Source organism: Alosa pseudoharengus, unplaced genomic scaffold (assembly GCF_046254945.1).
Source record: "Alosa pseudoharengus isolate Yale_2024_CS ecotype anadromous, Long Island Sound unplaced genomic scaffold, YU_APseudo_1.1 YU_APseudo_1.1_scf_20, whole genome shotgun sequence".
Lineage (NCBI taxonomy): Eukaryota > Metazoa > Chordata > Actinopteri > Clupeiformes > Clupeidae > Alosa > Alosa pseudoharengus.
In genome coordinates, this window is record NW_027468664.1 from 14171354 (window position 1) to 14196353 (window position 25000).

Here is a 25000-nt window from a genome sequence, read left to right on the forward strand (position 1 = left end):
ATTGAAAAATGGAGGGAGGAGTGTTGGGGGGTGGCAATCGTGTGTTTGTCTGACTGCGAGTGTCTATGTGAGGGAGTGTGCATATTAGTGTGTATGTCTTAACTTTGTGTGTGTGTGTGTGTGTGTGTGTGTGTGTGTGTGTGTGTGTGAAAAAGTGCATGGGAGAGATATATAGAGAGAGACAGGCAGGCAGAGACGTGCATGAATCTGTTGGTACATGAGAAGGAGAGAGAGTGTGTCTGTGTGTGTTTGTAAGAGAAAAGACACAGAAAAAGACAGACAGACAGACAGAGAGAGAGAGAGAGAGACAGAGCGAGAGAGTATGTGTGAGTGATGAGGGCGTTTATGCTGAGTGTCACAGAGGCGTCTCACGGTTGGCACGACTCCTGGCTGGAGCTTCGGGGAGCTGGAGGTGTTACAGTACCACTGGGCTGGATCCACACAACCGTTTTTTTTCCGTCCTCCTTGGCCCGGCAGCGCTTTACAGCATCTCTGCTGACTCCCTCAGACCCAACAGACACTGGTGGTCCCCCCCACCCCCCTCCACCTTCGCCCCGGCGCCGGCAGCCGACTCATCCCAGGGCTCCAGCGGATCGTCTTCTGTTGCGTTTTACAGCACAGTGAGGGATGAGGAGCTATCGGGGCGTATAAGTCCTCCTGGCAAACCCGTGCTGCGGTTTTGAGTTACTCCGACGAAAAAAGGCAATGGCAAGAGCAAACTTGCCAACAATGCATCAGGGGACTTTTTTTCCCCTCGTGTGTGTGTGGTAGAGTTTTAAAGGCACGGTTGACCCGATAAACTAGAAAATGCTGAAGGCTATAAACAGGCTTTGGCCTTCAAGTTCTGCTGAGACTATTTAAATTTTCCCCCCGATGTTCACGAAGCACTCACCAAAAGAATCCTGAAAATTGTATTCTACTCAACAAGTACAAAAAATGTGGTTCCTCTCCTGACCTAACCCCCAAACCCCCCTCTGTAGAACATCTCCTCGGACAACAAAAGAATAACAATTCCAGCCGGACTGCCCGGCGGCCATTGAATATCACAAACATCTGTCTGCGTCCTGCCACATCTGGCAGCAATGAGGGCAAATTAGCTACGAAATTCCCAGTGTCTGGCAGTGAGATAAGGCTCTGGCATGGTAAATTCATTTTCTGTGCTTAGTCATACGGGTGGAGGCTCCACCAGGGCCCCACCACTACAGTACAGGCCTGTGATCAGTGGACTACAGCTCTTTCCCCTCTTCTGACACAACATGGTCCGGGTCAGACACTGAGAACAGCTGATTTCTGGTCAGGGGGTGTGTGTGTGTGTGTGTGGGGGGGGGGGGGGGGAGTGGGGGGCAGGGGGGTTGACGCGTCCCCCAATGCCAGTCACTGGTGGTCTGAAGAATAGTTGATTTCCTGTCTCGTTTCTCTGGAGGCAAAATCAAAGACAGGAAATTATTTTGGAATCCGGGGCCATACAACCCCCTCCCCCCCTCCCTTTCTCCCTTCCTTGCCCGAGTTCCCCCTCACACACACATACACACACACACACACTACAATCTCCACCATGTCCCATCACCATCCCTAGGAAGAATCCATGTATTGGCAGCATCTCAACTCAGATTTTTACTTTGATCTGCCCCCCCCCCCCCCCTCCTCCCCCCTCCTCCCCACCCCCACCCACCTTGTTTGGGGCACAATTTGTTTCTGGATAACACTTGTTTGATGAACGTGCCCAGAGAACCACGGGTAAATAAACTGTCTAAGCTTCAACCAAACTGTTTGGAGGTTAATCACATCCACACGCACAACTTTAAATGTGCCAGAAGCAGATTGTTGAGATGAGCTGATGGACTATTCTTCAGCCATATGCTGCTGTATTCATCACTGTTTGTTCATTTTACTATTCTTAACTGTTCAGAACAATCCTACATGAAGCAAATGTGTCTAAATTCTGCATGGCAATTTACTGTTATTGAACTATGAAGACTATGAAGTTTTTTAACTATGATATTTTCTAAGGCTTAAGTCTGACCTACTTGTGTCTGTTCTCCTCTTTTTCTTGGTCTTTGATCCAACCCAAGGCTGAGGGTCTGGGGCAGCAGTGGGTCAACGAAGGGGATCTCACAGGCGGCCCGCGTCTCAGAACGCTGAGATTTGTCTTCCGGTGGATCCTCCGTAAGCAGCTGGCTCCCAGGTGTTTGGCTGTGTGTGTGTGTGTGTACGTGTGGCTCCTCCATCTTGAGCTAATCCCTGCATTCGCTAAAGCTCTGGCACCACTTCCAACGGACTGCTCTCCCCTTCTTTGCTCGTGGGGGTTAAATTTACTGTTGGCAGAGAGTGAGCGTGACTGCGGAAGGTGCATTCACAGCATGTTAAGCTTTCAGGGCTGGAGGGTGTGTGTGTGTGTGTATGTGTGTGTCTTTGGGGGTAGGGAGTGGTGGGGGTTGGTGTCTGGAGTTTACATTAGCATGAATTACCAAGATCGAACACCCCGCCTCGCTGGATGCAATCCCTAAATTCCCCTAAAACACAAGGCAAATTTTCCTGGAATCAAAACGCAAGCCACATTTTTTAAAATTCGGAGCTGAGGCGCCGGAGACTGTTTAGATTGCGAGTTTACCTGCGGGGATCCCTCATGCCAGAGAAGCCATCCCCGAGATCGCTCGTTTCAGACGGAGCGGGCGAGAGTTGGGAAGGCAAACGGGCCGCAGAGTCGCTTCCAAGACAGCTAGCCGGCACAAGCACACCTTTTTCCTTCCATGCCGAAATGAGGGAGGGGGAAAAAAACGATCTCTGAGAAAACAAACCTTCTAGGATGCGCGAGCCAGAAGACTGTTGGGAGAATGAGTCACTCGGCTGGAGCCGAAACACACCGAATGAACAGAGCCCCTTGTGGAGTGTGCAGGTGGGCTTGACTGGGCGCCTCCTCCCCCCCCGCTGAAAAAGCTCGGGAGACCTCATCAGGTGACCATCTCCTGATCCTCTCGCCTCTTGGCTCTCTGAACACGCCTGGCTCAGAAATCCCTTCCCAGAGTCAAGCGAACCTCTTTCCTGTTCTAGGATGGGTTAAGAGGAGGACTGGCCCTTTTCTCTCTTCTCAACAGTATATCCTCACATCCTTGACCCACCACACACACACACTTGCATGTCCCTGGTTCCTCCTAGGGTTCGGATAGCAGCAGTGTGGGGGGTCGAGATGGTCGACGGAGGCCGTCCAACCGGTTAGCCTTCCTGGAGGTCCGAGGTGGAAGCGTAGGGTGAGGCCACCCCCCGTGCTGCCAACCTCGCTGGCCACAACACGTCAACAAGGCCCTGCCAAGGACTGTGGGTGAGGGTAAGAACGGCCGCTCTGTCCTTGACGAGTGCAGCAAACTGGTGAAGACTTTGCCTTCACACTTTGTCCTGAATATAGACGCAGTGAGCTAATCAGGATTTATTGACTTGAAAATTACTGGATCTGTAGTAGAAACAAATTAAGTTTGAAGCAGTTTTCTGTTTTCTAAAAATGTAGCTTTAGGTTTACTACCTACCCCGAGTTAACTAAGTCAGGCTGGTCATTAATCCAGATTGTTTTAATACCCCAAAATTACAGTTACTGTATACTGCAAAGAGGAAAGGCAGGTAGTTTGAAAAATCATTCTACTTTAACAAATAAATGAATGGTACAATGATAAATGAGAGCAAACTAAAGTAACTAAAGTTTCTTGAATTCTTGTATCTATCTATCTATCTATCTATCTTTAACTTAGTTTAAGATGCACTTGCACTGAACCTGTACTTAGGACTGCTGACCACACATCAGTTATCAACATAGTAGTATGTAATAACATAATCTAAGATAAAAGGGTGCAAGCTCATAATGAATTGACAATCACAGCCAGATGAATGTACGTAGCAGCACATGTTATGGTGTTTTATTAGGTTATGGGTATGTGCAAAAGAGTGCTTTACTCACCAAATAGCTTAAGCATGAGTAACTGGATACACTTGGTCGCAACATTTCAACAACTTTACATTTTGAGGGGAAAAAGTAAGCAAAAATAATGGCTTGTATGTACACTATTAATTTACAAAATATACTTAGACTTTGTATAAAAATGTATATATATATTTATATATATTCAATATCTTGTATTGATGTCATTTCCCAAAAGTAAAAAAAGACTTTATTACTATACCCCAGTAAAGTCTGCATTTACTTTGAATGGTTTCTTATCAACAGTTTACATTCATAACTTTCACAATGACAAAAGGTCCGTCCATGGAAATGTTAATTTATCCTTTCACAAAGACAAAAAAGGTCCGTACACGTCATTGTCAATTCATCCTTTTACAATGACATGGGAAGTCCGTACATGAAATTGTCCATTCATCCTTTCACAAACACCAAAAGGGTTCCGTACGTGTAAGTGTCCATACTGAGGTAGCACGTCTGTCTTTTTGGTCATCCTTTCGCTCTTTCAAAACGAAGCTGAAAAATGTCCCATCAAAAAGAGTTCATCGCTGGCTAAATGTAGCAATGTCGCTACGTGCTAGCCTGTGTGGGTCCTTGAAATTGTCCTTCTGTCCTGTTGATGTCGATTGGCTGCTCGTAGATGCCCAGGCTCTGGTCCTGCACAACGTCCTCATATCTCGGGGCGGGGTCTTTGTCTTCCTCGTGGCCGGAGTCGGCTTCCAGGGCGGCGTAAGGGTTCTCGTGGAGCGTGACTCCATTTTGGGTCACCCCGGTTGCTGTGAAACCAGGGTACACTTGTTTGGAAGGCCTCCACGGGGCTTTCCCAAATGTGCCTAAGAAAATGAAACACACCGTTAGTCTGATGTGCTAGACAGCTTGACTGAGTTTCTTATAAAAAAGCTGAGCATGGTCTTACATTTGGTCTCAAGGACATATACAATCCTAAAATCATGGCTGTAGAAAGATTTATTGCTAAATTAAGTACATTGGTCAATCTGTCACATTACCTAAAGTAAACTGCTAAAGCCTGCTGCACAGCTGGACTTAGTTATGATCCAATACAGAGTTCAATTGTCATTTGATCTGAACTTTCTTCAACCTCAGCTCACCAAAACGCCGTTTCCGCTCTGACACGTACGGATTATTACAATGCTAATGGCCGATTCATTTGTGTTAACAGTTTAGAGTCAGTGTTTTGGATTTACACTTGCATCGGATTTCAAGTCTAGAAAAGCAAAAACCCTCTGAATTGTTCTCTTAAGTTTTTCTGCCCTTGGGGAATGAACTGAACTCTGTGGGGTGTGGTGTAAGCCCAATGTTTGGCGGCTGGCTGCACAAGTCCTCAAAGGCTTATCTCTTTTGGCACTGGAATTCAGGGCTGAAAGACTTCAAATGGTATCCTTGTCTCACCCTAGTGCTGACTTCTGAGCATACCAAACACATCTGAAAGTAATGGATGCTTGAACTGTGCCATGCTACAGGCAGGGATATACTTCTAAATTTATGTCAGTTATGGCTACCCAAAGCTTGTAAAAGCCTGTGATATTTGTTATTGTCTCAGTCATGCATTTTAAGAGTGAGCGTCTTAGAGACAAGATAACAGCGCACCTTAAAGTCAACCAAACTACTATGGACTACGGACATGGACGTATTTCCCAAAAATATGACAGACAAACGTACCCATGAAGCTATTGGAGGGGGGACGTGGCCGCCTGTAGTCGCCGCAGTCTTGGTCCACCAGGTGGGCACCACTGTCATTCGGGGCGTGCAGTGTCCCTGGTAAGCTGGCACTGGGCAGCTGCATGAGGACGCTGGAGGCCATGTGGTCGTAGGAGTCACCCAAGCCGGACGGGCAGGGGAAGTAGTCCCTCTTCTTGTTGCTGCTGAGGCTGCCGCTATAGGAGTCAATGCACATGGGTCTCTGGTCCATGCCACAGCCTGGAGGAGGGTGATGGTGATGGGGGAGAGAGGTTAGATCAGGAGAAGCATATTGGAAATCCTTAACTCATGCTAATGGCAGCACTGTAGTTTCAGCGCAGTACAAGAGGATTCTGTGCAATCAACTGAAAAAGGTGATATAACAGACATATGACAACAGAAGGGATGAGTAAGAAACAGAAGATGGAGGAATAGAAAATAAAAGAATAGAGGAGATGGAGGAAGAGACACAAATTGAAAGACAGGTTTCTACCTGAAAAGACATCAGTAGGGTCTGGTCCGTACAGGTTCCCCTGTTTGAGGAGCGAGCCAATAGGGCCCTGGTAATGGCAGAGCAGAGGATCTATGGCCGCCTCCATGTCCGCTTCACTTCCTGTATCCAGTTGGCATAGACCTGAAAGACAAAAACAACAGCACATTTACATTTATTCACAAAAGTACTGTATAACATGTGTGCTTGTTAATATCAAAGCCATGAACTTAGTGCTGTTAGCACTCTGCTTCAACAGATGAGTACAGGGGACAGAAGATGCTATTAAGTCCAGCAATGTTCTGATTTAACCTTGTGCAAAAGCAGCTGGAAGACCAATGGGGCAATTCTAATACCAAAGAGCACTATGAAAAATGCATTGTACTCTGCTCGTTAAGTGATCTGGGTCTTACCATTCATGTCTTTGGGCTGCATATAGAAGCCTCCCATCGGTGGAGCCATAAACTGATGGTTGCTGCTGCTCTCGGACGGCACATATCCATCCTGGCGGTCTGCTAATGTTCCCTGAGATGACAGGTAACTGGGAATGTCGGCTGGAAGGTTCGTTTCATCTTTGAGGAAACAAGAATGGAACATGGTCAATTATAAATGCCTGTATCTTGTTTTAATGCCTTGGAATGACTCCAATTTTGCAGTACGTCAAATCAACGTGATTGTTTCTTCCTTAAAACTTACATACAATGTACCTACATGCACAAATTGCATATGTAGAATAAAATGCATATCTGTGCCTGAATTTCACTTTCTTTTAATAAATTTGACCAAGAATTTAAATATTTTTTCCATACATTTCAGCAAGAATTTCCATTTCCATTTCTATTCCACTTTCTCCATAACAAGAGTGAGGCAGCGCTCACCTGTGTTGGTGACACTGCAGTCCTCGTTGCGCCGGCGCGTGTGATAAATGATGACCACCCACACGAGCGAGGTGCCCACCACGCAACACACCACAGCGATAATCACAATGCCCACCGTGGTCCAGCCGTCCTCGTCCGGGTTGGTGGAGGTGGGCTGTGGCTGGCTGGAGTCGCAGTTCGGGTTGGGCAGCACGGCCAGGCGCAGGTGACCGCGCTCCGTGCCCAGGGGATTGGACATCTCGCACGTGTACTTTCCTGCGTCGCCCTCGGCAGCGTCCACGATGATGAGTAGCTGGTTGCCGGCGGCGAAGAAGTGACGCTCCGTGACCAGCAGCGGGCTGTCGTCTTTGGTCCAGTTGAGGCGGGGAGGGGGACTACCTCCGGCGATGCACTGAAGCACGGCCGTCTCGCCCTTAGCAACAGTTCGGTCGGTCAGAGGACGCAGGAACGAGGGGGTTTCTATGAAGGAAAATATAAATCACATTAGAACACATTTATGAACATAATGGAAAATTGTTACTGGAATAAAAACAAAGAAAAATTACACATGCCAAAACCACCCAAGTACATTCCAGCACGATTCTACTGCTTAACACAATTAGTGTTAGTCCACATTTCTAGGAATAACTAGGTCAGTATATGATCAATTTATATATACACACAATGTGCAGTCATAGCGATTTGCTTGTTTTTACCTAGCACAGTTAGCGTAGCATTAGCAGATATGGATCCGGCTGTATTTTGGGCAGTGCAGCTGTACACGCCAATGTCCTCAGTTTTCACATCCACGATGAAGAACACGTCGTCCTCGGGCATCACGTGCATTCGCCGCTCGCGGGCAGCAGGGAAGTCAGTGCCACCGTCCTTCTGCCAGGCGATCTGGGGGGAGGGATGGCCCCCTGCGGCACACTCCAGTCTGGCAGTCGCACCAGCTCGGATGGTCAAGTCCATGGGCATTTTGGTGAAGGAAGGTAGCACTGTAGGACAAAAGGTCAATTTCAATTAGCTCATTTGTTTCAGGGTGATTATTTGGTCAAGACCTACTAGAGGATGGAGCTTAGATTTGTACTTCACGGGCCCATTAGCTTCTACAAAAATTACACAAAAAACTACAAATTACAAACTGCAAAACATTAACATTAGGTACAAACTCCTTGTGAGTACTTTTTTTCTTACTAATACTAATACTATAACACATATAGTCTACTAATATACAGTATTGGTGCGGCAACCATTTTCCTTGATTTTGTCTGATTTGACGAACATGACGAATATAACTTGTGCATGGTGATGTACCATTTAATACTTGAAGACGCGGTCACTTACTGTTGACTGTGAGCTTGGCCTTGTTGGAGTAGGACGAGCCAAAGTGGTTGGAGATGACGCACTGGTACTTCCCCTCGCTGGAGAACTCGACGTAGCGGAGCTGGAGGGTGGTGGTGTACTCAGTCACCTCGCCGCCCTGGGCCCGCACGTGTGCCTGGTTGTGGATCTCGGCGTCGTTTAGGTTCTCGTTGTCCTTCTTCCAGGCGAACGTCATGGGCGAGTCGCTGGAACTGGCCGCCGAGCACACGAAGGTCACGTTGGTGCCCTTAATGGCCGACTGGGTCTCGGGCTGCACCGTGATCTGAGGCTTTGGGAAGTCGTCTGTAAACACACACACACACACGCAAAACAAAATGCACAGTGTGAGCCCAGGGTTTTAGCAAAACACAAAACATGCAACCAAACAACCAAATTAAAATAGCCCTTTCTGGATCCACACAAACCACATTGACAGGGATGTCATCTATAAACCATGCAGAAAAGATGCAGAGTGAAAACCCAGGGTTTCAGAGCAATACACCAACTCATGTAGACAACCAACTCCTAGTTGGTCCACGTGAATTTGACCTAATAAACGGTCCCAAATAATATCTTCGGACACACCGTACTGAGGAAAATCACCACATTAGTGCCCCCCCCCCCCTCCCACCACCCCAGACACCTTGTGAGCTAATAGGAAAACCACTGCTTTTCCAGCTCCTTCCATTACACATTTTCCACCTGCAAGCACAAAAGACTCGTGCAACAGCGACCATCCAAACAAGCCCAAGGAGGGAGGGAGGGAAGGGTGGGTGGAAAAAAGAGTGGACATGTCCACTCGCTCAGCCTAGACCCTAAACCCGCTTGGACAGTGAGAGAGAGAGAGAGAGAGAGAGAGAGAGAGAGAGAGAGAGAGAGAGAGACTGAGTTCAACCTGGCCCTCCTGGGTTTGTTTGAACAGTAACAAGCGAGCTGCTAGTCAGCAAGCGAGCCGGCGAGGCAAACTCACCACAAACAAACTGGTCCTGGCGGACGATGAAGACGCTCTTGGCCTTGAGCATCTGGGGATGGGCACAGCTGGCGTTGACCAGCGGGAGGAAGGCGTGCTCGGCCACCCACTGAGGGAACCACTTCAGCTGGCAGTCGCACAGCAGGCTGGACGTGTTGAGGTGGCTGTCAGCGAGAAAGTAAGAGAGAAAGAAGGAGAGAGGAGGGGAGAAGGTGAAGGAGGTAGAGAAAGAAGGAGAGAAAGAGAGAGGATTAATGACTAAATCCAGAATGAGCACATAATCAAATAGTATGTCATGAAAAATAGACAAAAGTAGAGTGAAGCAAAAAAAAACGTACATGGAAGCATGACTTAGCACAGAAGTTAAACTGTACGGTGCATTATATTAGCTGTCTGTCTAAGACTAGAATCAAAATTGCACAGGGGAGTAGGGAACATGCAGGAGCAGAAGATGGATCAGAATTGATTATGTGAACTCACAGCTCAGTGAGGAGTTTCATCTCAGAGAAGGCATTGGCTTGAATAGACATGATGGCGTTGTTGCTCAGGTCTCTGTATAGGGGAAAACATGAGACAGAACATGATCACTCAGTGGCAATCAAAAACAATCAAACCCAAACAAGGGTTCCTGGAACCCTGGATGACCAACAGTACATATTCAGTTTATGCAACTAAACAACATGGCTGACTAGGGGACAAGGTACAATTGATTTTAGACTGGGATAATATGTGGACACAGTCCACTTGTGCTTTGCTAAACCTTAACCGGGCCAACACTTCTATCATTAGACACATGCTTCTGTTATGAATGGCATAAGGGCATGTCTATAATTTTAGGCTGAGTGGTTATGAAAAGAAAATGACAGGTACATATAAGTCATGTTTGCTTTTTAAACCATAAGGTATATTAGAGGGAAAAATATCGGGAGACAAAAAGAAATACTCACAGGTGCTCCAGCATTTTCAGTCCAGAGAAGGAACTCTTGGTAACAGAGCGGATGCGGTTCCCCTGCAGAAATCTGGACGAGGACAGACAGACATTTCCTCTATGGTCAGTCACATTCCACAGCACATAGCTCTAATGTTTCTAATTTAATTACAAAGTTCAACATTTCATACTTGACAAAAAAAGAGTACACAAACAAATAAAACGTACAGCTTCTTCAGCTTGTCCAGTACGCGGAATGGGCCGTTCATGTCCTCGATGGTCCACGAGATTTCATTGTTTTTCAAATCCCTGTGAGACATCAAAGCGCGACCACATTGTTAAAATCCACACCCCAAACCCAGAGCCATACTGCACTCACGAGTCTTCGACGGAGCTGAGTTAAACAGGAATTCCATGTAGGGGCCCCGTGTTGCCAGTCGGAAGTCTCTGAGTGCTTTTTGTGGGTCTTTAAAGAGCCGCACAATTGGTTTTGCTTTCTCAAAGGAATACTCAGACCTTGCGTGTAAAATACTTTTTGCAGGCTGTTCCCAAGGCCATAAGTACTTCCTGTTACACTGACAAAAAAAAAAAATCATGGTTCTCTCTTTTCCGGAATGTAAAATATTTCTAAGCTGAAGTTGAAGTCTTCAGTCGTCAACTGAGAGACAGCTCACACTTAAAACATTCATGCTAATATTATGTATGAATAATAATTTGATTAATACACAATTGGGTATCTTGTGATTCTTTAAACCTTGTTAGGTTCAGAGCAGATGTAGTCAGCATCGGTAAAGACAGTTAGTCCTTTCAGTCAACCACACAGAGTTGCTAATTGGCACAACCCAGATGTGCAGCAAAGGGGTAAAATCAGAGGGTCTGCAGCAAGGGTGGGGCAACAACTCCTGGCAACACACACACACACACACACACACACACACACACACACACACACACACACACACACACACACACACACACACACACACACACACACACACACACACACACACACACACACACACACACACACACACACACACACACACACACACACACACACACACTCTTCTTAAATTATTTCCAACCGCTAGTTTTTCCCCTTTGCATGCCTGGTTACAAATGATTGGGTCCTTTTGTGGCTGGGGGGGTTGGGGCAATGTGACCCCAGCGCTCCCTGCCTCAGATTCCCTTCCCCCCAGCCGTCACCCCCCTGAACACCTGCCCTGTACTGACCTCTCATGCATGGCTAACATTTGGTTCTGTTTAAGGCAAAATGGAAGAAGAAAGTTTGTAGCCTTCCAGACGAAAGGGACTGAAGCAGTGACGTGAAACAGGGGAATAAGAGTGCTAGAGTGTACATGTACATATGTGTGTGTGTGTGTGTATTAGAGAGTGTGTGTGTGTATGTGTGTGTGTGTGTGTGTGTGTAAGTGTGCATTACAGAGTGTGTGAGAGAGTGCAGGAGAGGGAGGGAGGGAGGGAGGGAGGGAGAGACAGAGAGACAGGGAGAGAGAGAGGAGAGAGAGAGAGAGAGAAAGAGAGAGAGAGAGAGAGAGAGCACGAGTATGTATGTGCGTTTAGTTTTTCTCTAAGAAGACTCGTTGAGGTTTGGGGATTTTCTTTCCTCCCCAACATCCATGGAGAAACCCACAATGCGCTAAACCATCTCACGTACCAAAACAAACACCAGAGTGGGAGGGTGGAGGTGGAAGGTGGAGGTGGAGAGGGGGTTACAGAGAGGAAAATGCAACACCCCAGACTAAACTCAGCTCTGACCCCCCCAACCAACCCCTCACTCCTCCTCCTCCTCCTCCTGCCCCCAACACCCCATTGCTTTGGAAGTAAGAAAACTCTTCCCCTTGAGCTGCGACTCGAGAGAGTGCAAAACCTTGCACCAACAAAGGCTTGTCTCTCCCCCCTACCCCAAACCCACCCCATTTCTCGGTTTTACTCACAGGGTCTGTAGCCTCGAGAGGCCGCGGAAGGCGCCGTCGGCGACGAAGCTGACTTTGTTGTTGCCGATGTGGAGCTGGTCGAGAACGCTGAGGCCCGCGAAGCTGGACTCCTCCAGCCGCGTCAGGTGGTTGGAGCTCAGGTCCCTGGGACACGGGAGAAGAGAGGCATGCTGGGTCAGGGGAGCGAGACCTGGTGCCAACATATACAATACAATGTTTGTTTCTCCCTTTTGTACTTTAAAAAAAAAAAAAAAAAAAATAGGGGAAGCCTTCGATGGTGTGGAGAACTAGCAAAACATTGCAGCCACATATTGAGACAGACTGCAAAAATGCACTGCATATTTGTGTGTGAGTCCGCAAAAGGACAAGCCAGTTTTGATTGGGTTAGGCTATGTTTTCTGTAACTATCTAAATTTCTAACAGCAGTTACTAACAAAAAAAAGTAAATTCTCATTTCAAAGCATCTCATTTTCCTCCCATTCTAAGGTGCCTTAATTTATTTATTTTTTTAAATACTAAGCAATCTTAGTTACATAACTGTACAGAAAAGCTGTGTATGAATTATAAGGTGGTTTTGGTTTTGCCTGCATACAATGGAAGACTGAACTGGTACGACATGTCACGTAGCTGTCACGGAAAGACACAGCATTCCTCTTGGCAACGCTGAGACTGACATCAGAAAGATGAGTAAGCTGCGGGCTTCATTATAATGACAGCATACTTTAAAAACACTGAAAATACAAAGTCGCCTCTTCTTGGATGGCCATGGATGTTTCCTAAAGGTGTGTTCCAGGCTGCCTGCAGATACATTTTCCAAAGCTGCTGCACACGCACGAGAGCTCATTAGGGCTTTGCTTTCTGGAGTGTGCAGTAGGCCCTGTTCTCGCACAAAATGGGGCTAATGGCACCCGTTCATTTTCCCTTTCAATTCCTGATGGAAACTACATGAAAGAGTAGTGTTGGTCTTAATCCAAGAAAATGCTAGTGTAATTCAACACTGACCAAAATTCACTCACACTAACAGTGCTAATCTCAAACTCGAGTGATTTTGATAGAAATGTGCAGGGTAGTTTGCAGGCTAATTTGCAACAAACACAGAGTCTTCACTGAAGAAAGTGAGAAGAGTCACACACACACACACACACATACACACATACACACACACACACACACACAAACTCCTGTCCCTCTCACCAGCAAATCTCCAAACACAGGGTGCTAGGTGTAAACAATAACCACACAGAAAGAGGTGCAGAAAGAAGGGCCAAATGTGTGTGTGTGTGAGCAAGAGTCTGTGCATGTGTTGGGGAGGGGGTGACATTTCTCACCGCCACTTATGGTCCATCACGCTGAGGTTATGGACCGCCCCCTTACCCACTTTCTTGTGGGTGTGACGTGGCGGGACAGAGGGAGGGGGATGGGTTTGGGGGAGAGGGGAGAGGAGGGGAGGGGGCAAGTTGTTGGCTCACTCATGTTTTTATGTTTTTGGCAGCAGAATGGTGCGGGTGGTGCCCGAAAGCAAGAGAGAAGGGGAGAAAGAGAGTGAGAGAGAGAGAACACATCAGACAGACAAAGCAAGAAAACGAGTGGAGAGAGGGAACACGAAAGAAAAGAGCAAACACAAGACAAAACAGAAGTGAGCGAGTAAAAAAAAAAAAAAAAAGAGTGAAGTTGAGGGGAGGGGAAAGACAGAGAGAAGAAAAACAAAAAAAGAAAGGGGGGAAAAAAAGAGCATAAAGGCGCACTCACAGCTCGCTGAGCGCCTGGCAAAACTCCCAGGCGTCGGGGCGGATCCGGCTGATGGTGTTGTGGGCCAGGTGCAGCTGCTGCAGCGTCCGGAGCCCGTAGAGCCAGCCCTTACTCACCTCCGTCAGGTTGTTGTACTCCAGCTGCCTGCAATACACACACACACACACACACACACACACACGTTAGCGCACAATGCACAAGTAAACCACATGCACTCACACACATTAGTGTATAATGCACAAATGGAAAACCATCCACACACACACACATACATGCATATATGAGAGGCATGGCTGCTTAAAATATGTCAATGTGTGAGCAGACACTTTCACATAGACATGTTAACAACCACAAGCACAAACCTGGTGATACAAAATAAGCACTTGTAAAACAAACCTGCTTACAAGTCAGCCATATTTAAGTGAGTGGTACAGTGAGCTTGGCAACTGAGTACTGTGCTTATACTTGAATCCATGTGAAGATTCAAATATTATTCAAACTCATTTCAAACGACTAGACAGACAGACTGACTGGCTATAAGGTTGTGGCCATTTTTTTTGTGCTGAAAGGAACATGGAAGAGTAGGATTGAGAGAACTTACAACACTGTCATGTTGCTGAGACCCCAGAACGCTCCGTCCATCAGGCGAGTGATGCCATTCCGCTGCATGCGTAGAGACCGCAGCCCTGGCAGCCCGTGGAACGTCAGGCCCTCGATACGCCGCACTCGGTTCCGGCTCAAGTCGCTGTAGGCAGGAGGACACAGCCAATCAGTGGTCATTGAGGGTTGACAAGCACGATTTGCAGCCAATGAGATTGGGGTGGGGGGTTACTTACAGATGCTGCAGATTGGGGAGCTGGAAGAGCTTGGCAGGGATGTTGGAGAGTTTGTTCCGATTGAGCCGGAGAACTTGGAGCGTTCCAGACAGGTTCCCGAAGCAACCCAACTCCAACATAGATATCCGGTTGTTGTTCAGGTACCTTAAGAAGAGTTGGATGAGTCAATGACCTTTCATTTTGCTTTTAAATAACAGCTATCTGAAGTTGAAAGTTACAAATTCTTAAAGCCAAAGTTTGCACTCTTTTTCCTAGAAGCTTGAAAGTATGTAATATAAAAAAAATAGACAAACAAACAATTCCAGTAGTCATAGCTAGAGAGAAATGAGTATACAAAATTCTTTTTTTATGTTATGATTTTCTAGAGGCCTCTGTGTGTGGTATAGTGTAAGCACAGCTGCCGTTAGCTCCTGTTTGGTGTTAAATTGTCCCTTTGAGGGCCCTAACGGTCATTCTGAAGGCTGGGTGGTCGCTGCTGGGGGTGGGGCTGGGGACTTACAGGTTCTTGAGAGGCAGGGGGGGTAGTGATCCGCTGCGCAGCTCGACCAGGTTGTTGTTGCTAAGGTCCAGCGTCTCCAGGGCCGCCATGGGCTTCAGGTGCTCCGGGGACATCCTGGTGATCTTGTTGTTTGCTCTGAAAACACAGACACCGGCGGCTCAATTAATTACGTCCAAACAGGGGAGGGCGGGGGATATTTTAATAACACGGGTCAACGAGCTCACATTTCCCCCACACACATAGACCCGGACGGAGCTAGTCACGAAAAGGTGGAAAAAAGAGCATCAAAGAGAAACAACTGGTATCAACAAATGCACTTTACACTCTGTACCACCCTCCAAAATATTCCAATATGAGATACATTCAGGTACATTTTTCTGACTTGTTATGTTAACAACAGGCATCATCTTAAAACAGCTCAGAGCGCAAGTCCTGAAAGCCCTAGATCTAGGTGTAGTGGCCGCAGCAGCAGTTGCATGGCTGATTTGACTACTGCTGCAGTTGAGTGTCTTCTGATTCACTGATCATTCCCAGGAAAGGAGTCAGCTTCTATCCACATAGTTAAGTTCTTCTGCCAAATCTGAAGTTTTTTTCAATCACAATTGTTGTGGAAATTTGAGTCTGACTACCTCACTATCATGGCACCTTTTCGCAAACCGACGATGCCGAGTCTTATGGATGGGGGCCTCAGCCGTGGGGGCTTCAGTGCTGTGTTATTTAGTTTATAAGGTAATTACTAACAAGGTATTTAAAAAAACCTGCCAATTACTTGTCTGATGAATGGCATCCCCTGAGCGAAAGCATGCCGCGGCAGGGGCCGACGATTTCCTGAGTTGCACGCCTCCTAAATTGCAGTGCAGGGACGGCCTGGGTTATAAACAGGGCCTTGTACAGTGTGCTCTTTGTGCACCCAGAGTGAGAGGGAGAGAGTTTGGGAGAGATTTTGGGAGGGAGTAAGAGAGAGAGAGAGAGAGAGCGAGAGAGAGAGAGAGAGAGAGAGAGAGAGAGAGAACGTGCGTGAGGAAGAGGGAGAGAATTAGGGGGGCGGGGGGGGGGGGGATTCCATCATGCTTGCTGGATTGCGGGTCTTGCTTCAATACCCGCTACAATCATGCTGATGGATTTTACCTCCCTGAGCTCAGTAAGAAATATTTAACGACAGAAATATCTAATGAGCAGTTACTTCTTTGATCTAACCAAATCAAACTGCACACTAATTCTGTGGTAGTCTCAGACTGGCCTTACACACATGCTTGGGCCATGATGCATAACTGAGAGCGGGAGGAACAAGCCTCGAGACAGAATTCTTCCCGTTCAACATGGTGGTAAAGAAATGCTGTGTTAACACCATTCGTTGACGAGTCTGTGTTCAGTTGTAACTTAACTACAAAGTTCATATCCAGCATATGCAGCATATCTTCCTATAGAGTAATAATAAACTCCTCCACTGGCATGCTATGTAACTATTAAGTAAAGAACTATTAACTACAACTAAAGAACTCCTAGAAGGTTCTCCTTAAGATTCTCTCAGAGACCTTTCTGGAACATTTTCAGTTCTCAGCTCTCCGAGGAACTTGAAGAGAACCATGAAGGACACTCAATTTGTCCTTCTCTTCCTCCTCTACTGGAGTCTGGAGCTGGGGTTGGTGGAGAGGCCTCAGGGTAACCTCATCCTGCCAGCGCAAGTCTACCCTCAACCCCTTGCACCACTCATCGGCCAGAGCAACCAAAGCTCAGCACGACCCATGCCAGCTTACAACGTGCCAGCCTAGCAAAGGCCTTGGGACGGCAACACTGAATAACAAAATACCCTGCATTCCAACACTGTCTCTATGGACGTCTGTGGAAGACCTGGGCACTGCTCACCTGAGTCTACGGCTGTGGCCACACCACAGGAAATAAAGAGCGAGCGAGAGAGTCCTCAGAGATGACGGGGAATGTCGACAGCCAGGCGGCGGCCATGGTGGAGCCGTCCCCCCCAGAAGACAGGCCCGCAACAAGCTGGCCTTTTGTGTGCAGATTTGCAAAGGGCTTAGCACGCACCGGCAGCCCCCGGCCAGCACACAAAAGAAGCTGCGCTCCACCTGCGGCTCCTCTTTCACCTCACACACACACACACACACATACTCTTTCTGTCTGTCTCCCACACACACAGTCTCTCTCTTTCACCCTCTCTCTCACACACACAGAATCTTTCTCGCTCAATCGGTCCTTCACTCATAGCCATTCTTTCTCTAAAACTCTCGTCCTCTGACAATTAATATTATGGTCATCCACTCTCAATACGTCTGCCCGACCCATTTTGTCGGTCTAAATTCTTCACCTTCCTTAGCACACAATAGTCTTATCTCTCGCTCTCTCTCACGCAGAAACACACACACAGGTCATGGGTGAAAGCAAACGAGAGAGGGCTGTGTAGATCCAGGATTTCAAGTTTGGCCCGAGGTGCTGCCAGGTGACAAACTCGGTCGATAAATAAAATGCAGAAACCCCAGCACCTGCGTGACACTGAGTAAAGCAGAGAGGTGAGGCCTGCTTATCAGATCTCAACAAAGTTTTGCCTGTCTGTTTGGACACACTCCGTTCCAACAAACCTGTTCCCCAATGTTCATCGCATCACAACATAACAGACACACTTATGACTGACATAAATGGCACAGTAATACACAGTAAACAGGCATCCTCTGAGCATGCCTAATCCAAGGACCCCCAAGGGTAGACTTTTCCATCTAACAAAGTTGATAAACCCACTCGCAGTTCCACTCAAACCTCAATCGAAACCGCCTCCTTCTTCCTGCCCCACTCATCTCTCTCTCTCTCTCTCTTGTTAGCTTTCATGCCTTTACTTCCCTCCAAGAACAAATGCCTCTTGAGTTGTTTAAAGGCTTCCCTTATTTTCTGTTCTCTCTCGAACTCACTCACACACACACACACACACACACACACACACACACACACACACACACACACACACACACACACACACACACACACACACACACACACACACACACACACACACACACACACACACACACACACACACACACACACACACACACACACACACACACACACACACACACACACACACACACACAGATCTGCCATGAGATCTAATGTGGTCTCCTCCAGGACATGTCAGGGAGCAGGCAGCAGAGACTCGTCTCTGCTCGTATGCAGCTCCAGGTCCAAGGCCAGGCGCAGGCCAAAACAACGTGGTCATTGTGCGTCTGACGCCACACAAAATTTCAATTTGTTTCACCAATTTTCTGCAAATAAGGCCATTACGTGCCATTACTTAAATAGGCTGAGGCCTGGCCTGTCAGTCTTCAAGCCCAGGGCTCTGCTCGCGTTCACACGCTTACTCAAACAAACACACAGACACACACACACACACACAAACAAACAAACAGCCAATCTATGCCATACACTAGACTTGTCTAACATCTGAGGAACAAACAAGCCACATTCTAGACAGGCAACTCAATAAAAATAATAATAATTTGTATCATATCATAAGACATGAACTGTTAAGATAAGACAATAACTGATCTAAGAAAATATTTCCCTTCTTAGGTAGAGATAAAAAAAATGTCTTAAAAATATAAACATGTGTGTGTGTGAGGAGCCACAGCTCACTAAATAATGAGTGAATTATTACTGTTACTTTACTGCTCCACTGGCTTGGTACATAACTAGCATTCCAACGTCTAACATTTATACCAAAACGTACACAAAAGGCAGACTGAAATATCACACCGACAAGCTTGATTATAGTTTTCCTTCAGGTGTGTCTTTTGCTAAATATTTTACTAAAAATTTAAATATGCCAAGGTTTGAAAAAGAAGCTCATGGAAGGACAGCATTCTCAAATATCTACACGAGTGCATCAAAAATCGAGTATTTTGCCAAAACCTCAGAGATCTAAAAAAAAAAAACAATCAAAACATAAACAGAAGAACAAACAAACATAGTTTTCACTTTCTTGTCTGAATGTGTTTATTTTGACTTCATCACAAACTAGACACTAGACACCCTGTGCGTTTGGATGCAGTTCTGTAGTATTCTGGGAAAGAGTTTATACTTCCAGACACTTCTAGAATTCTAGAAGAGCTGATCCGCAACCCAAAGTGTGTGTGTGTGTGTGTGTGTTGGAACTATAGTGCCCACTGATGCCATTGCTGTATGCGCCGCTTTCAACTATTATAGAAAATACACACACCCACAAGAAACTTGGCAGAGGGAGTGCTTAAGGAAAAAATAAAACTCTCTCGCTCTCCCACACACACAAAAACAGATACACAGGCCGAGGTACAGAAAATCATTATTTTTTCACACAAGCACAAATTCAATTTCGGCATATTTTCCCCATGTGGTAATGATCCCTTCTGCATGAGATTAATAAGATGGCAACTACAATGGACCCTTCCCTAAGCCTCCCCTTCACATCTTGTAGAGTCAAAGAGTTTCCTCTCCCATGACACAGGAGAACACACTCCAAAACTCTCTCTCCTTCTACTTCTGTCTCCTTTGCCTGGTGTGTGTGTGTGTGTGTGTGTGTGTGTGTGTGTGTGTGTGTGTGTGTGTGTGTGTGTGTATGTGTGTGTTGGGTGGGGGGGCTGCAAGCAAAGAAAATAGGAGGAGCGAAGGAGCTAGAGAGAGAAAGTGAGAGAGAATGGTGAGACCACCAGAGAATGTAAAAAGGAGAGCGAAGGACTGAGATGGAGTACGACAGAGAGAGAGAGAGAATGAGAGGGAGAGAGAGAAAGAAAGAGAGAGCACAAGAAAGACTTGGAGAGAGAGAGAGAGAGAGAGAGAGAGAGAGAGAGAGAGAGAGAGAGAAAAGAGCAGCAGAGTATCAAATGCCACTTAGTTCTTATTCAAACAGTCAGGCAGACATAGTGGCAGCTCTGGCCGACTCCTCTGACCCTAGAGTCTGCAGGAAAAACAAACGGCTCTCGAGCAGCAGCTGGCAGTAATCGAGTCATGATCATTTTAATTAATTGAACAATTTCCCAGGAATTTATGGGGGTTTTAACCATTAAAGGGGACCTCTGCTTTTTACGGCAAAGTCTCTCTCCCTGTATCTATCCATCACTCTCTCTCTCTTTCCATTGCTCACTCTCTCTTTCCATCACTCTCTCTCTCTTTCCATTGCTCACTCTCTCTTGCTCTCTCTCACTCTCTTTCTCTCTCTGTACTACGAGTGCTGTTTGTTGGCAAATTGTTCTTTGATTGCAGGGCTAATTTGGATCACACTGGGAAAAAAAACAAGTAACTTGGGACTGCTTTGATTAAAAAGAGTGATACCGCCTCAATCTCTTATCATGTGTGTTTGTGTGTGTGTGTGTGTGTGTGTGTGTGTGTGTGAGAGTGTGTTTGTGTGTGTTTGTGTGTGAGAGGAGTGTGGAGGGAGATGCCAGAGGGATTTTTTCCATACACTTTCTCATATGTTTCTCACTGACCAAAATTTAGGGCTTGCCTCAGAAAATGTGGGAAAAAAACTACACCACGCACATTCCAGAACTGCTCCTTGCCAGCAAGCAGTTCAAAAAGAGAACGAGCCAACACAAATCTACAGTCTCAATTTCCCATCTCAAGTCTTCAAAGCAGTCTGCATTTGATAAAATAAAATAAAAATACAAATGAAAAACAGAACAAAATAAAATTGGGGTTTAAAGTGTTGAGGCGCTGACTCACTCAGAGTGATGAGTTCTGTAACAGAATTGTTCTCGATAAACTATGCTGCTTTCTTGCTTGCTCTCTCTCTCTGTCTCTCTCTCACCCCCCCCCCCCCCCCAGCACCTTGGTATTCCCTTGGTGCTCTCTCCTTCTCCCTTTACTTCACTCTTTCTCTCTCTCACTCACTCTCTCTTTTCTTCCCCAATGCAGGCAGGCAGCCTGGGCTTGCATTTGAGGCACCACGGCAGGGAGAGCGGAGTCATCTGACGGCCCCCGAAAATCTCTGTTCGCCGTCCAATAGGAAATACCACACTTACTCAGGCGCATTCTCCACCAGAGAGAGAGAGAGAGAGAGAAAGAGAATGACACACAACCAAGGAGAAATTTGCTATTTGCAACCCCCCTCGATCCACCACCGGCTCTTCTCACACACACACACACACACACACACACACACACACACACACACACACACACACACACACACACACACACACACACACACACACACACACACACACACACACACACACACACACACACACACACACACACACACACACACACACACACTTCTGACCATCATTCCGCCCTCCCTCCCAAAAGAAGGGGCTGTGGGGTGTGGTGAGCAGAGCGGGTGCTGCTGATTCAAAGTGACAGCTCAAATTTTCAGCACGTTTGCCTGTAGCACCAAGGCCTCTTCCATCCCTACCACTACCACCCGACAAAGACAAAACAAATCCACCATGACCACCGCCGAGTTCTCTGGAAACAGAAAGCCTCCGGTCCTCCACGAGAGCCACGGTTCTTTAGAGGTACGAGGCGAGCTTCCGTCAAATGTTGAACGAGCCACAAACATTGAACGAGTGTGTTGTAAGTAGGAGGTGGTTTGAGAATGACCTCCTCCCATGATGCAAGAGCAACGCCGACAGCTGTGGCCTTACGATAGAACCGACTGACCACGGAAGTGTGTTGACATCGCCATGAAACAATCTCAGATTTATCTTCTCAATTTGATAGTCTCCTCCAACAGATACTGCTGTAAGCAATGCTAGTGTAATGATTTCCACATGGGCGAAAGAAGCATATCAATGCAAGAAGCTCTTTTTTTTTTACCAGACAGCAGATCTAGTGCTGATGAGAGAGCACATCGATTAGAAAACCATCCCTTTTAAGAAATGAACCCTGGTGATCTAGTGCCAGCTGTTTTAGATTAAAACAGGTCATGAATGACAGCATGTAACTGCAAGAGGTCACAGGGCAAAGACACAATGGAGCTGGCCACTGAATAATAAATGACCAGTGAGATCGTGAGAGATGATATTCAAAACAAAAAGACTCTGAACAGGCTAACAGATTGTGATAAAGCCACCATAAAAACACCATCATGTATGGGTTGTGCATATTGTGCAACTGCTTTTACACAAGCTTTCAAAACAAGTTTGCTACCTTTCAATACTAAACAAATACACTTAACAAAAAAGCATCATGTCTAACCTCTAATATGTATTTCCTATTCACTTGGTCCCAATTCCTATTCAATTCATGTATGGTATCATGAAAAACAAGAATATTTCAAAGTAACCCGAAACTTTTGAATGGCCGGCCGTGTCTAAAAAACACCTAAAACTCCTACAGGCCTGCAGGTACACTTCACCCACCAGCAGGCTAGAGGGAGCGTTCTTTCATTCACACCTGTGGGTCGAGGCCACACCTCAGAATGTGAACACACACACACACATACACACTCTCTCACACATACACACGCTCTCTCTCTCTCTCACACACACACACACATGTCTGCACACCTCCTAACTTGGGCTTCTCCTCATGTTCTGGCTTGTTTGTCTGGGGGGCTGCAGGTAGAGGAGGAGATAAACCTTGTTCTAGTTTTCACCCTAAATCCAGTGCTTCCCTGACATTCCTTTTTTTTGGCAGTGATAGTGGTGAAGGGGGGCAAATGTGAGAAGGCAAAGACGGAAATCATTTGATCCTTGAATATCTTCAGGTGAGGTGTCTACAGGTGATTTAATGTGTCTGCACAGAGTTCTTTTTCTACAATCACTTTCTGCAGTGTGAAAATGTGTTCACGATTATTAAATCAAGAAACCTACAATACAAAAATTATGAGAACAGCAGACACGATTCAACCTAGATACGAACTAATATGAATAATTCAAATGTGTCTCTAAAGACCTCACTGACCTCAAATGGAATTTGCATAAGCCTGCAATGGCTGAACAGATTATCATATTATAGTTACAGTAGCGACTTAAAACTAAAAGCTCTTTCAGTGGAGATCCTCACCGAAGTCTTCTTTTGGTCTAGGACTAGACTAAATCTATGTGCAGGAAACTGCGCATTCATTTGATTTCATGAGGAGAGATTATCAATCTGGAAGGCTTGGGCCCTAAATTGTCTCCATACTAGTCTGATACTAAAGATGTAATAGCAAGCTGTTTATCTGTGAGTCCTGCCTTCTGCTTGGATGAACCATACAACCCAGCCTGACCCGGACTACACAGAAACCCAAAGCAGCACATCATTCACAAGCAACTCTGAAGCCACTGGACATCATCCTGACATGAAAACACTTTGAAAATAGAGGGAACCGGCGTATATATGCCATTTTACGTGGAAACCATCAAAAAAGCCAATAAAGAATTGGGAGTAGCTTAATCCTGCACTGTTGTGGCTCTACGGCCGCATGGAACTATTTCCGGCAGATGATCCTGACCCTAGAGGAACACGAAAGGACACGCTGTTTCAAATGACCAGTCTGGCAAGCGACTGGTACTTCTCACGCCGCAAGTACTGTCTGGGTACTAGCACCACGGGACTCTGGGAGCACACAGAGAGAGAAAGAGAGAGAGAGGCGAGAGAGAGAGAGAGAGACTCGGGCTGGGAGTGTGACTACACTGGTGGCCGCTAGAGGAATCTTAATTACAGGCGGCTAACTCTCACTGCAGCCCTGGCTAGTGCGGTGCAGTTCCCTGGTACGTACAGCACCAGCAGAGACTGGGAAAGGAGACGCAACAAACATGGACGACGTGCAGAGGTATAAGGGACAAAAAACAAATGCGACAAAACATACAAAGAAAAATCAGCAAACACAGTTTGTCAGAGGAAAGATACAAAAACACAAACACAAACACATGCTGAAAAGAAAACACACAAAACGCCTTGTCTATGTGTACTGCTATACCGGGCTAATCAAACAAGACAGGCAAACAAGGTACCAAACGCATGCAGGAAATGCACGCTCCTCTGCCGGAGGTTTTAAGAAGGAAAGGCAGCCAGCCATGAAAGAACACACAACAACGACTCACAGGCCTGACACTAGCACACAGTGATCAACACACACACACACACACACACACACACACACACACACACACACACACACACACACACACACACACACACACACACACACACACACACACACACACACACACACACACACACACACACACACACACACACACACACACACACACACACACACACACACACACACACACACACACACACACACACACACACACACACACACACACACACACACAAAAGTGAAGCAGATATTCAAAGCTGGACCCCAATACTCACAGAATCAGAGTTGTGATGTTTCCTGCCACCGGGCCCAGATCAGGAATTGCGTCCAGCTCGTTGTTGTTTAACTTTCTGCGGAGGGATAAACAAGGGGCACAGGTTGGAGGACGTGTCACAGGAGAGGAGAATCACCAGAGCCAGCTAGAGGTGCTGAAGGAGCTGTTTATTTTAGAAAGTAATGGGCTTTGGGGCAGGGGGAGGACCGGCATACTTACATTTCACTTAGGTGCTGTAGTTTCCCAAACAAAGAACCATCAAGTGACTGGAGCTTGTTATGGCTCAGGTCCCTGCAAAGACAGGCATGGGTGAGTATGAGTGAGTGAGAGAGTGTGTGTGTGCATGTTTGTGTCTGTTGGCTGATGTGACAAACTCTTACCAAATCATGGTGTGGTTTATGATTCTTCAGGAGA

At 46.5% G+C, this 25000-nt stretch overlaps 1 protein-coding gene across 1 annotated transcript in view; it reads right to left on the bottom strand.

Moving 5' to 3' along the window:
* Window positions 1-3873: 3873 nt before the first annotated feature.
* lrig3 (leucine-rich repeats and immunoglobulin-like domains 3) overlaps window positions 3874-25000 on the bottom strand; it is a 27198-nt gene continuing 6071 nt past the window's right edge. The window contains exons 2-19 of the mRNA XM_076296622.1: window positions 24806-24877; window positions 24588-24662; window positions 15294-15428; window positions 14795-14938; window positions 14560-14703; window positions 13959-14102; window positions 12210-12353; window positions 10483-10563; window positions 10274-10345; window positions 9807-9878; window positions 9327-9490; window positions 8339-8659; window positions 7708-7989; window positions 7013-7471; window positions 6548-6706; window positions 6138-6278; window positions 5627-5884; window positions 3874-4779 (exon numbers count right to left, since the gene is read on the bottom strand). Of these exons, the coding sequence (XP_076152737.1) occupies window positions 4517-4779; window positions 5627-5884; window positions 6138-6278; window positions 6548-6706; window positions 7013-7471; window positions 7708-7989; window positions 8339-8659; window positions 9327-9490; window positions 9807-9878; window positions 10274-10345; window positions 10483-10563; window positions 12210-12353; window positions 13959-14102; window positions 14560-14703; window positions 14795-14938; window positions 15294-15428; window positions 24588-24662; window positions 24806-24877 (3130 nt within the window). The 3' untranslated portion in view covers window positions 3874-4516. The remainder of the gene's footprint in view (window positions 4780-5626; window positions 5885-6137; window positions 6279-6547; window positions 6707-7012; window positions 7472-7707; window positions 7990-8338; window positions 8660-9326; window positions 9491-9806; window positions 9879-10273; window positions 10346-10482; window positions 10564-12209; window positions 12354-13958; window positions 14103-14559; window positions 14704-14794; window positions 14939-15293; window positions 15429-24587; window positions 24663-24805; window positions 24878-25000) is intronic.